Here is a 14,742-nt window from a genome sequence, read left to right as displayed (position 1 = left end):
GTGAACACCGGATGGTGGGGTACCTACGAAGGCACTCCGACGCTCAAGTCAGTAAAGCAGGTGGTCAGCTCTCAGGTAGGTGAACAGTAATAAATGACATACCTTACTCCTTGGAATGCGTGCTATTTATATTATTCTAGTGGGCCTACCTTGTTGGGCCCGTTTATTGAGGTGGATATCGCTTAGGGTTGCATTAGCTAATTCTTGATGATGGATTAGCTTCATTGATCTCGGTTTGAGCATTAATTGTAATGGGGTTCGGCCATCGGCCAAATTCTCATCATGAGGGTCGGCCATCGGCCACATACCTGTGGTCTTCGGCCGTCTCAGTTAAGTCTTCGAAGGTCTCGGTCTCTCGGCCAAACCTCCAAAGGTCTTGGCCTCTTGGTCTCCCGGCCAAGTCTCCAAAGGTCTCGGCCTCCCGGTCTCTCGGCAGAGTCTCCAAAAGGTCTCGGCCTCTCAGTCTCTCGGCCAGGTTGACTGGGCATCGGGCAGCCAGGTGGGTCCCAACCTCGCCCAGTACCGGTACAATAATACTAATAAAAATAAATAGTAATAATAATAAAAAAAAATAAAATTAGGGGATGTCCTTAGTTTAATGAGAAACAAAAAGGACAAGTGATGACTTTATACGGCAAGTGCATCGCGTTTGTCAAAAGTAATAATTGTTCCTAAGGACGGATATCGATCCCATAAAGAACAGTGAATTATCAAGTACAATAATCGTTAAATATCAAACAGAACAATAAAAAGAGTGTTGAAATTGGTTGTGTTGCCAGTGATCAACGAGAAAATAGTTAAAGAATTGGTTGCTTCAAGTTGGAAAAATAGGGATTAGGTTTCATCTCTCTCACTCTCATGTATTTTGATTAGAATGTCAATATTAAGTTCTTTGATAGAAATTGTTGCCCATAGAAAATTAATCTAAATCGATCTCTCGAATATATTTCTAAATATCGATCTCTCGCATACTTATGAAAACAACTTAGAAATCATACTTAGACGTTAAAGGCAATTAACATTTTAAGTCTATCTATAGAACTCAAATATGTTAAGTATTGTTGTTTAGGTCAGAATCCTAAAAATACCTCTCGGTCAGATTTAAGATTCTCAATTTGTCACGGGAATTTAGAAGTAAAACAAAAATACCAATAATCAATCAAGAACAAAATATTATATCATATTAAATATCACCTCAACACATAAGAGTTCGAGCAGATTACTCCCAATCCCAAAGAGTAGAATTAGCCACACATACTTCTAGCACCTTCCATTCTCCCAATTGGTTACAATTCACTCAATGGTGTTTTTCTCTCAATATTCACTAGGGTTCAACCTCTATCCCCCTATTTAACCTAATTTGCTAGGGTTAAGTTGCTTCTTGTGTCGCGCTGATGTGCTAAGTGATAAAACATAAAAAAGGCCCAATCTATGTGACGCATTATCGCTTGAGCGAGAAAAGCGTTGATTTCCGAAAACAGTCCTGGAGCGAGATACTCCTTTTGCAAAATTGGCTTTTTCAACACTTTTCTCCATTTTGGGACCTTCCAGCTTTCTCTTTTTAACTTAAATCATCCCCCTTTACTCCAAATTTTCAATCCTCCCTAGAAACCTGTTATTAATACCAAATTTAGGAATAAAATGCTCTTATTCAAATAAAGATCATAAAAAATGTAAAAAGATATAAATTCATAAATTAGGAATTATTTTATATGTAAATTAGAAATAAATCCTCATAAGTGTCTATATTTTAATATAAAATATTACTGAAATTAGACACTTATCAAGAAGTCAACATTTACAACAAACATAATCCAATAAAGCTTAATGATATATATTGATTAACTAGCGTTGTAAATGTCTTTGCGACTATTATCATAAACATGTTTAGGAATAAGTCTTTATTTTTATAGTTGTGAGTTACAAATTGCATTAGATGTTGGAGTTGCAAAAGCATCCATTTCTAGTGCATAAGCTTCCAGAGAAATTGATGTTGTTTGCTCATAGAAAGTTGAATTAAACTTGGAGAAAAATAGTTGGTGTTGTTGGTCATAGAAATTGTCTTCTTCCTATCTCTTGAATGCATGCATATTTGGTTAATCCTGAGTAGGCGTTTAGGAAGTTGAGGACCTTATGTTCTTATGCGCCATTAACTAATTGGTAAGGATAAGCATCTTTAGGATATGCCTTGAGGTCTCTTGAGGTCTATGTAGTCTATGCACATTCTCCATTTTTCATTAGTTTTTTTACCATAACTATGTTTGTTAACCATGTCTTCTTAGATAAAGCTAGCATTGATAAGCTTCTCAACCTCCTTTTTGAATCCTTTTCGCTTCTCATCCTTTAATTTTCTCTTCTTTTTCAACCTTTGACGAGCTTCCTTGTACGAAAATAACTTGTGCAAGATCACCTCAGGTCTACCCAGAACATGTATTCGAATGTCCATGCAAATAGGTTAGCATTTTGAATGAGGACCCAAGATATCATATTGGTCTCAGATTCTGTGAGGTTGGTCTCAATCCTTGTTTCCTGGCCTTTGTGCCTTAGTCGAATAAGAGGTAGCAAAAATTAAATATTTCTACCATAACATGTCTTGATCTTCAGATACTTCTAATTTAGTTGTAACTTGAATAGGTGTAGAGGTACGAACGACTAGTAGGTAGAGAGATAGTGATCTAGAGAGAGGGTGAGCTACAAAGAGTGAGCTGCTTCTATTACAGACACGTCGTTTTTCTTCACAAGCTTCCCAAACGACTTCTTCGGAAGGAGCTTTGGAAATATTTTTAGAGATGTGGAAGAGTCTCGGACGTGTTCATCTCAAGAAAGCTCAATTCAATAAATCGTCGGTTTGATTTTGTTAGATTTCAAGGAGTGACAAATGCTTTATCTATGGAAAGGAAGTTGAACTCCATTTGGATTGGTACGTGGAATCTTTAGGTGAGCTTACCTAAATATTGAAGGAACAAAGCTTCAAGGAAAGAGTGGAATTCTAAGAGGAGAGCTGATCAATCTCGAGACTGAAGGTGCAGTAGCAACAACAACAATCATTTGCGCAGGTGGTTATGAGAAAGAATATGAGCAGTTCTCACTTGGATTTGGATGCTACTTAGTTTAGCGTCAAGGTTGAGTCTTCTTCTTGGTTAGAAAAATGCTTTGTCGGAAGACTTACTGAGGTTTCCAATTTGCAGTCAGTTAAAGAGAGTTTTATTTTGGGTGGTTTCAGTTTTGTTAGGTTAAGATACCTCACGGAGAAGTTTATTCTTTTGTCTTGTGAGGAAGATGGAATTATTGGAAAGCTAATTGAAGACAATAAAGAGTGGTTCGATGGAATGTTTGACTCCAACCCTCAATATAATCGTCTAACAATTTCACTAACCAACTCAGCCACAAACCATTCCACTGCAAAAATCTTGTATTTATATTTTAATATACATTCCACCTATTATCCTTACTCTATTAAGGGTGCGCAATATAATTTAAAATAATTCATTTAAAAAAAAGTACATGCTGAGCACATCAGTGACAGTCAAGGAAATAAATCCACACATTTAAGCCATATAATTAGAAAAGAATATAGCACATCAATAATAAGTGGAAAAATAGGAAGACTCACAGAAAATTGATTGGCCATGACTGGTGACGCTTTAGATAAGCTAGGAATAATTTTCCATTATCGGAACTCACTTCTAAATCCTCTTGATATGTTGCCACTCCTGTGTAGGAATAAATGATGTTCAAATAGAAGAGATTTGTTTGTTCTAAAGGCCAAATGGATAAAACCCATGCAAGCTTTACCGTTAGCACATGTCACTTCTTGGGGGTGTTGTTAAATAAGATTGCTACTAGGGTCAATTTGGAAAGGCGTGGGGTTGTGGTCGAAAGTCTTTTGTGTAGTCTGTGCTGGGTGGAAGAGGAGTCTTGTCATCATCTATTTTTTGAGTGTAGAATAGCTTGGCTCGTTTGGAATCAGTGTTTTGCTTGGCTTGGCGTAGCGTTCGTGGTACACAATGGTTGATTCTGTCATTTTTTGCAATTTTTGATGAGTAGTGCATCTGAATCTGTGAATGAAGTTTGGGGGCAATTTTGGATTGGTGTAGTAAGTGAGATTTGGAAACACATGAATAATGTCATTTTTAAAGGTGATGTGGTTGATGTGTTAGAATTGTTCACTCTTGTTCAGTTAAAGGTTTGGTCTTTGATTACTTTCAAGACAACATCGAGTGTTTTTTCTTATTTTGACTAGTGTCTTAATTCTTTGGTTTGTATGAGGCTAGTTAAATGATGTGTTAGATTGTTGGTTAGTTTTCCTTAGTTGTTTTTTGGGCATTTGCAAGTGTTTTGCAAAACTGTCGGTAGGAGGTTACAGTTAGGGGGAGATTAAGTATTTTTTCTTTTTTGATTTGTTTAAAGGTGATTCACATTTATTTATTCTTTCTGAACATATAGTACCCCAATACACCATTTATTCGGTTGTCAATGATTCTTTTTGGACATGTTTTATTTAGACTTGTAAAGTTTATATACACGTTCTGATGGCTTGGATACACCTTTATCAATGAACCTTGATGATGAGTGATCAAGTACTTTGGTGAGTTTACATAGTATGATCTACTAATACCAACTAGTTAATGGTGAGTGACTTCGTTGATTCTTCGAAGCGCACTTTTAATTATTGAGCTTTTCAAGGCACGAGTTGAAAAGTATGGTGGAATTTTGGGTTACGTGTGTGGAATTGCTTCCACATATTTTTCTGTCCTTCACCTTTTACGCATACAGAAAACGTCAGGCATTGTTAGTGGTTTTTTCTGCTACCAGACTTCGTGCCCACCGTAACTCTTTTCTGCTCCCATGTCCAAGAAGAATATGTTCATGTAGCACAAGGAAACAGATGAGGCCCTCTTTGGGGCAAAAAGTCACCAAAACAATATGTACCAATCACATGTTAAAGTTTCTTAACCAAACAAGCATTATTTGGGACTCAGAAATTCTATAGTCATTAAAATTATATTTCGAAATATAAGCTTCCAAAAGGAACAATTTAGGATGGTTTTAGAAACTCAAAGAACACCATTAATACATAAATCAGAATTCATGCACTTATATATGAAACCAGATAGAAACACGGTTTCTGAGTCAAAGTCTACGTTTTAAGTATCACACGTCTCCAAACACTTTTCTAAAAGGAAAAATGTGGTCCTTTATAGCTATATATTCAGTGTGCGTTGTTTTAGATATCTAACTTGGATTTGTTTGCACTTGAATTCAGTGAGAAACAGTTTAGTCATGATGTGGAGAGAGAGCGCAGTGTTGGTGGTACTGCTACTTCTACTCCACCATATTTCTGCTACCAAGGATGACCAAGAACACGTTTGTCCTCCTTCTTCCTGTGGAAATATCACCAACATCAGCTATCCATTTCGATTAAAAGGCGACCCAGAAGAGTGTGGTGACAAAAGGTATGAGCTTGGTTGTGAGAATAATGTTACGGTGTTGTATCTGTACTCTGCACAATATCATGTGAAGTCAATCAACTACAACAACTACACGGTGAGAGTGGTTGATCCTGCTCTTCAACACCATAATCTCTCCTCCCTTCCTCTCCGTTTCCTCTCTCGCTCCAATTTCTCTGACACTTACACTTACACTTCATTTTACGACCCGGGTCCATACCAAGCCAGTTTTGTCTATGAAAATGGGGAATCTCTGACGTTCGAGCATATAGTGTTCGTGAATTGTAACCATTCGGTGAGAGAGAAAGAGAAGTATGTGGAGATTGGAGAGTGGGTGAAGTGGGAGGGGAAGGGGTATGCATATTCAATTGGTGGAGACCTAAAAGCAGAGGACTTAGAAGTTGGGTGTGAGGTAAAGCTTGTTGCTCCCACTTCTCTTTCCACTTTCGATAACCATTCTTACACTTCCATGCACACCGCACTCGCCTATGGATTCGAGATTTCATGGATACAAGTCGCCTGTCAGAAACATTGTCCAGATGATGATAGCTATTGCTATGTCGACTCTTCTAACCAGAAGCTTCAATGCATCAAAGGTGAGTAATCCTAAACCAATATTAACCAATTTTTTAGATTTTTTCATAACAGTTTCAAACATATATATCTTCTAAATATACATTTAAATTAACTGAAAAGGTGGTAAACAATTAGTAAACCAATTTTCTTTTATCTTTTATATTTTACATGTATTTATAAGAACGTATACATTAAATTAAACATTTATTTTCTTTAAAATAAATAACTGTTAAACTTATTGACCGCTATAACCTTTATCAAAATATGAAAATAGTCTCTTTTGAATAACTGTTGAGATCACCACTATTCTAAACTTCATAATTTCCTTCATTTCAGGCTCATTTAATCTAACACTGCATGAAGTGCTAAAACTCTATATACGAGGTACGATTTTATCAACTTAATTTCTAAATTCTTTAATTACACAAAAAATAGACTTCTATTAGTAGTTCTCAAATTTTCATTGACAGAAATGTTGTTAAAAATAGAAGAATTGGCTACGGTTCAAGGTACAATAGTTTATGATTTAAGATTTAGAATTTACTATTTATTATTTATGATTAAACTGTAATTTTTTAATTCTATTTGAGTTTTAAAATTTTCAACCCTTTCAATGATTGGTTATAATATGAACTGTTGGTGAAACTAATATATGAGAACAATTATACTAAAATATATTGTTGAATGTATAAATTTTTTTTTTAATATTTGTTTTGTTTAGGGATGACAAAGATAAATTTTAATTTCGAATTGATTGGCACAATTATGAGTAACATTTAATATTTTAAATTGGATATAGAGATGTAGATGAGTATTGTATACGATTTCCTATTTATTCTTGTATCCGTTTTTATTTTAAATTACTGAAATATATTTAATTTATTAAACAACCTATTCAAACTTATTTTTATTGTTCTCGTCGGTCATTTGATTCATTCCATTTAAAAAAATTATTCTTTTACTATACAATAATCTCAATTACACAATTTTCTTCATTTGATTTTCTTCAAATGATGAATTACATTTTAAGAAATGTAAACCTCAATTTTTTCGAATTAAATTCTGTAAACCCTATTAAGTAACCTAAAAAAAATTGTCTTTTTTTTTTCTTGTTTCTTAATTTCGTTTATTTGAAGAACTTTTTCTTCTACACAAGATTTCATTTTCTCTTTCAACGGTTCACCATGTCAAATATCCCACAAGTAGACTCAAATCTTCGAGGTATTTTCCCTCTCAATTTTTGCAAAACAATAGATTATAGTCGTTAAGAAATTTCTATTATGAGTAATTGTTATTTGATAACATTTTTTATATTGTGATTTTTACTTTTTAAAAAAATTATTTATTCAATATTTGGGATAATTGATGACTATTTAATTCGACAAGTGTATCGAGTCAAAAGGAATAGTTTGTTCTTAATAATGACTATTGAACCTATAGGAAACAATTCTAAAATCTCAAGTATAATATGCACTCAATATGAAAAGATGTGTCAAAGTTTGTTTGAAAGGTTGTTTGTATCATGAATTTGTAAGAAATTGAATAAAAATAAAGTAAATGATTTGTATGATTCAATTGGGATTGAGGTTAATGCTTTTCACTCGTCTATATTTTTAATGAATAAAAACATATAACATTCCATATTTTTATTGACATTGATACACATATAAAAATCATTCATATCAATTCCTTGCATACAAAATTATTAAGATTGTGTCATAAATATCGATTTCTCGTATATTTATAAAAACAAAAGCAATTAAAATTTCAAATATATTCCTACCATTCAAATATGTTAAGTATTATCATTTAAGTCAGATGCTTAGAAGTACTTTTCAGTCAAATCTAAGGATCAAAATCATTAATAAAGATTCAAACTTTAAGAATAAAATGACAATACCAATCATCAATAAAGAAAAAAATATTATAAATAAATATCACCTCAATACATAAAAGTTTGAACAGATTCCTCCCAATTCCAAAGGGAAGACTTAGCCACTAACCATTATAAGCATGGAAAGTAGGAAAAGAAGATCCATAATGTTTCTCCTTGACGGCTAGGATTTTCTCTCTCTGATTATCCTCCCTATGATCCTAGGGTTCTTCCTTACGCCTTCTATTTAACCTAATTTGATGTAGGTTAAGTGACATCTTGCTCAAGCAAGACATTGCTTGCTTAAGCAGGTTTCATGAGAAAAAGCCCAACTTCACTAGAGTGAACTTGCTAAAGCGAGCCTTGGGCAAGTTTGCTCCAATGAACAAGTTTGCCTCTGGAGTGATCTTGCTGGGGCGAGTTTGGGTGAGTTCTTGGGTGTGTTTTCAATGCTCTAACTTTGTCTTTTCATCTTGTATGTAATTTGTTCATTCTCCTTTAGCGCTTTTATCTTCATCTTCCCTATATTCCTGAAATTGGTACAAACTTGGGAATAAATCATTCTTATAAATCTCATAATCCAAAACTAGGTAAAAATGTTAAAATTATAGGTTGAATTATAATGCTATTAAGAAATAAAGTCCATAAGTGTCTATCTTTTTGCATGAAACATTACTGAATTATAACACTTAACAATAGTGCGAGAACAAGTATGGGCATGAATACAGGTGCATCTACATCTACTACTCGATGAGAATGAAACTCAAATTTTATACCATATGAAGACATATGAGAATAACAGGAGGAGGGGAATACATTTTTACTTTGGAAATATAGATGAGTGTAGTAAAACTTGCACCCACTCCACCTTGTTGGCACCCCTAGTTTTGATAATACATTTAACCTGCATTCAATTTAATGGCAAACAAATAATTCATAAACAAAATTATTTACAAATTATCTTACTTATAAGATATAGTTGACATCCTTTGAATCAATATATAATTTATGTAATTACAAAATTAAAGTCCAAAAATATTGTTAAAGAGTATATAAATCACTAAACACACTTAGATAAAATAAAACATCAAAGTATCTAAGACACTTAATTTGCATCACTGAGTGCAAAAACTTGAGAAAGGATACCCTCAACTTTAATGATTTGAACATCATCCTATCATCATGCAAGGAACCCTCTTAAATAAAAATGAATTAAATTCTGATGAGAATGAGGAGCTTTCAACGAGTTAAGTATGAAAACTATCAACAATTAAAACAAAAGGATGTAGAAAGCATAGAAAGACTTCTGAAGGTTGGAAGAGTATAATATGTAGAAAATATTCTAAAGGTGGGGAAGAGTGCAAGAGGTATTTATATAAGGTTAATGTAATTGACGTAAAAATAAAATTTTCTTACTAGCACAAATGCGAAGGAGTGGCTATGATGGGATCAACACAATGGAGAAGAATAAAACATTAGAAACACACTGCAAAATGACACGATTTGCGTCGACACAATGTGCATATATTAGCCATCATCATTTATTATTTTCAATGATGATAATTGTTTTGGACATTTGACCATAAATTATAACTAAACCGTTGGAGATTTCACATCAACTGAAGAATACGATTAAATTATAGTATATGTTGGAGATTTCACATCAACTGAAGAATACGATTAAATTATAGTATATAAGTGGAGGCAAACCACATTTTACTGAGTCAATTTTGTGAGGTTGAGTTAGACTTAAACTTATTATCCTAATAAGGTATTAATATTAAGAATTTATATCAATCAAGATTTAACTTATCGTGCCACTTGTTATTGGGTTCCCCTCGATTTTCACGCTTGATGTCTTTGATTCGAACGTGTCCTCAGAAGGAGGTGTGTTGAAGATCTTCATTGATTAAAAATAAGATCAAATCATAATATATAAGTGTTGAAAAACCTCGTATTATCAAACAAATTATGTGAGATTGAGTAGTTTAAAAATTCACTATCTTGATACAAACTATTGTTTTATATATTTGATACCACATTGTTTCAATAACAATTCTTATAGGAATAGTAAATAACTTGATATAGCATAATAGTAGTAAGAATTGGTTTTGGTACATTATGAACTTCTTATTCATAGCATACTTGGTTGTACATAATTTATTTTTTCTGTAAATATATGTAGTTTTAAATTAATTAATTATATAATAAAACATCACTACATACGTGAGATTGTTAATATTAATTTATTAACGAAAATACAACTTTGTGAAATGTATTCAATATAGATTAATTATATTTAGGTGTATAATTTTAACAAATGATTTCGTAATATGTGAAGCATAGTATAGAGAATTTAAATAATATATAACAATAAAGTAGTCCCTGTAAAGTTTGCATAATTGTTGGTTTTAACCCACATGACACAAAATTATTAAAAAAAATAGTTTTTAATTTTGACAAGCTTTAGTCAATTTGTTCTTAGATTCACATTAAATCCCACGACCAAATCCAATGATATTTATTTCAGAAACTAAAATTTACCTTTTTTTAAAAAAAAATTGCTATCTAAATGGATGCGTACATATAAATTTGGAATCAAATTGATGTTTTTCTTTAATCAAATAATATATAGCTTATTGCATTTTACATTAACGGTGCAATCGAATGACTCTTTACATTGATGTTTATTCACTCAAGTAAAATATTTTGTTGTAGACAGCACATTACAAGAAAATCATGAAATAGAAACCAATTTTTATAGACCAAAATAATTAGTTGGAATAGTAATTAAATTAGAAACCATTTTAGAAACTAAAAACAAAATTGGTTTCTAAATTAGTTTCTATTATTGTTAAATAGTTTCTAAATTGGTATCTAATTAACAACCAATGTTTTAACTACCAATTATTTAGTTTCTAAATTTGGTCTCTAAATTTACAAAATACTTTAGTGCATTACATTACTAGCGTAATCACTCAAGTAAAAATTTATTGCAGGTATTCTCATATGTATCTCTATAGGATGGGCTTACAAAGTTTTGTTTGGATTGCCATTCATAATTGTTATTTTTATATATAAATGGAGAAAAAGACATATGTCACTGTATGAAAATATTGAAAATTATCTTGAACAAAATAGCTTGGCACCTATTAGATACTCATACAAGGAAATTAAGAAGATGGCGGCAGGTTTCAAAGAGAAGTTAGGTGAAGGAGGATTTGGCTCTGTCTTTAAGGCAAAGTTACTTAGTGGACCTTTTGTGGCCATCAAAATGTTAGGCAAATCCAAAGGAAATGGACAAGATTTTATCAATGAAGTTGCAACCATTGGAAGAATACATCATCAAAATGTGGTACGGTTAATTGGATTTTGTGTTAGTGGCTCAAAGCGTGCTCTTGTTTATGAATTTATGTCCAATGGATCTCTTGATAAATTTATTTTCTCAAAAGAGAGAAATATACATTTAAGCTATGAAAAGATATATAATATATCAATTGGAGTGGCTCGTGGGATTGCTTATCTCCACCATGGGTGTGAGATGCAGATTTTGCATTTTGACATCAAACCTCATAACATCTTGCTAGATGAAAACTTCATCCCTATGATTTCGGACTTTGGATTGGCAAAGTTAAATCCAATAGATAATAGTATTGTCACAATGACTGGAGCAAGAGGAACCATTGGATATATGGCTCCAGAACTATTTTACAAAAATATTGGAGGAATATCCCATAAAGCTGATGTTTATAGCTTTGGAATGCTTTTGATGGAGATGGCGAGCAGGAGGAAGAATCTAAATCCCCATGTAGACCACTCAAGTCAACTTTACTTTCCAATTTGGATCTATGATCATATCGAAGAAGAGGAAGATATAGATATGGAAGATTTGACTGAAGAGGAAAAGATAATAGCAAAGAAAATGATCATAGTGTCTCTTTGGTGCATACAGTTGAAACCAAGCAATCGACCCTCAATGAATAGAGTAGTGGAAATGCTTGAAGGAGACATTGAAGACTTGGAAATACCTCCAAAACCTACTTTATTTCTAGATGAAATGAGTACAGATGTTGAAACAACAAACTCGACATCGAATGAATTGAACATGTTCTCCTAATTATTTCATGTAAAGTATAAGTATACATGCAATTGATCCTTTAGTGAAGCATACTATTTAGTGATGTATATATAATAAAATTTTGTTTTATATTCACCTTGTTTGTCATTTTACGTAGAAAAACATCTATAATATTTTTCACTTGTTTTTCTCTATTAAATATTTTACATCTATAAAGTTAGAACAAATGGGTTACTAAATTTATTATTTTGTTTCAATGTTTGCAAATGCGGAATCATGAACTTATTCTACCTGAATATGCATGGTGACATTCTACAATTTTTGTGTAGACAATACTTGTCTTTTCTATTTTACATGTGTTGGATTGCATAACTTTTCCATGACCAAAAGAGTAATATTTAGTAAGCTTTAATCCAAATATTTTACATTAAATGATTTTTTCAAGAAAATAGATACTCTAAATTCTTTGTCACAACAACTTTGTTTTTTATATTGAAGAGTTTATAATGGTACGTTAAATGTATCCACACATTTATATTAATTAAATTAATGATAAAAAGAAAATAATTATTTATAAAATAAATGAAAATTAAACTTACGTGTATATATTTTAAATTTATAAAAAAATACTTGTGAAATTAAAATCTAGATTTAATTAAGTTTTAAACTCCTCATTAATTTAGGTATTTTCAAATTGAATCTCTATTAAAAAATTCTGTTTTAATGGTATTAAAAAATGTTTATATCTTTCAATTCCATAAGTTTTAATTATTTTTATATTGACAGTGATATAACGGTTATCTTACTTATTTGTAATATTTATACCTATATATAAAGGGGATTCCTCTCTTAACTACTCTTAATTTTTTTTTCTATTTTATCCTTATATTAATATTTAATTTTATTATTGTATTATGGTCATTGTGTCATTTCTTATTCTCCTCTTAACTGCTCTTATTTTTTTTTCCATTTTATCTTTACTTAATAATTTATTGTATTAATTTATTTTGGTTATTATTACAGTAAATGAAGATGAATATTCCTTGCCCTGATGTGATGCTTTAATGTAACGAACGTAGTCGTAACGGAGACAAAAGGTTTTGATAAACCCTAATTGTAGAGAAAACTAAATATAAAATAAACTTTTATTTTATTCACTTATATATTATAGAGTAAAATACATGGTGTATATATAAGAGAAAGATTAAGACCTAGCGGAAACAGAAAAGGAAGGTTGAGCCAAACAAACAAAGCCCAATAATTTAAAATGGAAAATTAAATATGTTGACACCCCCTCAAGCTGGGGAGTAGATATTTGTCAGGCCCAGCTTGGATTTGAGAGTAGAGAACTGTGCGGAAGCAAGGGACTTGGTGAATATGTCAGCAACTTGCATTGCAGAAGTAATGGGTAGCAATTTGAGGAGACCAGAGTTAAGTTTTTCACGAACTAGGTGACAATCAATTTCGATGTGCTTGGTTTGTTCATGAAAAACTTGATTGGAAGCTATTTGAAGGGCAGATTTGTGAGTCTTGGTCGGAGAGAGACGGGAGGTGTGAGTCATAGGAGTGGCCACAGGTGCAGAGTCAAGCATGCCAGTTTCTTGAAGGAGATCAAGAGTATACTTGCGTTGACTTAAATGAAGACCAGTACTGTTGCGAGCAATTTCCAGTCCCAAAAAGTAAGTGAGATTACCTAAATTTTTGATCTTGAAGTGATGGTGAAGGGATGCAGTAATTGTATTGATTTCCTCCGTGTCATCACCAGTCAAGACCAAGTCATCAACATAAACAAGAATAACAGTGAGTTTATCATTATTATATTTAAGAAAAAGAGTGAGTTTATCATTATTATATTTAAGAAAAAGAGAGTGGTCAGTAACAGAGATAGAGTAATTATTTGATAAAAGAAAAGTAGAAAGTTTTGCGTACCATTGACGACCAGCTTGACGAAGACCATACAAAGACCGTTGAAGCTTGCAGACGTGCTGGGGAGAAGGAAGAGAGAGACCAGGTGGGGGGGTCATGTATACCTCTTCATAGAGATCACTGTGAAGAAAGGCATTATTGACATCAAGTTGTTTTAAAACCCAATTTTTGGTAGTGGCAACAACAAGGAGAAGGCGGACGGTAGTGAGTTTAGCAACAGGTGCAAAAGTGTCTAAGAAATCAAGTCCTTCAAGTTGGGTGAACCCTTTGGCAACAACTCTAGCTTTGTGGCGCTCAACAGTGCCATCAGAATGATATTTAATTTTATATACCCATTTACAACCAATAGTTTTCTTTCCTGGAGGGAGAGGGGTAAGTTGCCAAGTATTGTTGGCAGCAAGAGCTTGAAGCTCAGCTTGCATGGCAGATTGCCAAGAAGCATGTTTGGAGGCTTCAGTATAGGTGCGAGGTTCAGGATGAGAATTGATAGAGGAAATAATATTTCTAAAATTAGAAGAGTAATTATGAATAGGATATCTACTACTTATAGTGTTGGTTGCTGTGTGGAAATCGGCAAGATAGGCAGGTTGTCGGTGAGGACGAGTTGATCTTCTTGGAAATTGGGGTGAGGTGCTTCCTGGAGGTGCAGGAGGTGATGATGTTGGTGGAGGTGCAGTGTTGGATGCAGGAGCAGAGACATTATTTTCCGGAAGATCAGAGGATAATAAGGCACACGGCTCGGCAGAAGGTGCAGGAGTAGAGGCACACGGCTCGGCAGAAGGTGCAAGAGTAGAGGCACACAGCTCGACAGAAGGTGCAGGAGTAGAGGCACACGGCTC

At 33.0% G+C, this 14,742-nt stretch overlaps 1 protein-coding gene across 2 annotated transcripts; it reads left to right on the top strand.

Moving 5' to 3' along the window:
* Nucleotides 1–5,173: 5,173 nt before the first annotated feature.
* LOC137813300 (LEAF RUST 10 DISEASE-RESISTANCE LOCUS RECEPTOR-LIKE PROTEIN KINASE-like 2.1) lies at nucleotides 5,174–12,112 on the top strand. 2 transcript variants are annotated; one of them, XM_068615429.2, is made up of 3 exons: nucleotides 5,174–6,046; nucleotides 6,363–6,410; nucleotides 10,899–12,112. In XM_068615429.2, exons 1-3 carry the CDS (start codon nucleotides 5,284–5,286, stop codon nucleotides 12,014–12,016), a joined length of 1,929 nt encoding a protein of 642 aa, XP_068471530.1. In that variant the 5' UTR covers nucleotides 5,174–5,283; the 3' UTR covers nucleotides 12,017–12,112. The 2 variants fall into 2 exon arrangements, with proteins under 2 accessions (XP_068471530.1, XP_090155249.1); XM_090299123.1 differs by lacking the exon at nucleotides 10,899–12,112 and adding an exon at nucleotides 6,497–6,728 and having other exon boundaries at nucleotides 5,203–6,046.
* Nucleotides 12,113–14,742: the final 2,630 nt, after the last annotated feature.

This window comes from Phaseolus vulgaris, chromosome 1 (assembly GCF_051622355.1).
Source record: "Phaseolus vulgaris cultivar YP4 chromosome 1, ASM5162235v1, whole genome shotgun sequence".
In the NCBI taxonomy this organism is placed as follows: Eukaryota; Viridiplantae; Streptophyta; class Magnoliopsida; order Fabales; family Fabaceae; genus Phaseolus; species Phaseolus vulgaris.
This window is presented reverse-complemented; position numbering and strand designations above follow the sequence as displayed.

What these genes read in the sequence shown, in the direction of transcription:
- LOC137813300 (XM_068615429.2), top strand. Translation starts at nt 5,284, where the DNA reads ATGATGTGGAGAGAGAGCGCAGTGTTGGTGGTACTGCTACTTCTACTC. An exon ending in GAAGCTTCAATGCATCAAAG is followed by an intron (nt 6,047 to 6,362) that starts GTGAGTAATCCT and finishes CCTTCATTTCAG; the next exon opens with GCTCATTTAATCTAACACTG. An exon ending in GCTAAAACTCTATATACGAG is followed by an intron (nt 6,411 to 10,898) that starts GTACGATTTTAT and finishes AATTTATTGCAG; the next exon opens with GTATTCTCATATGTATCTCT.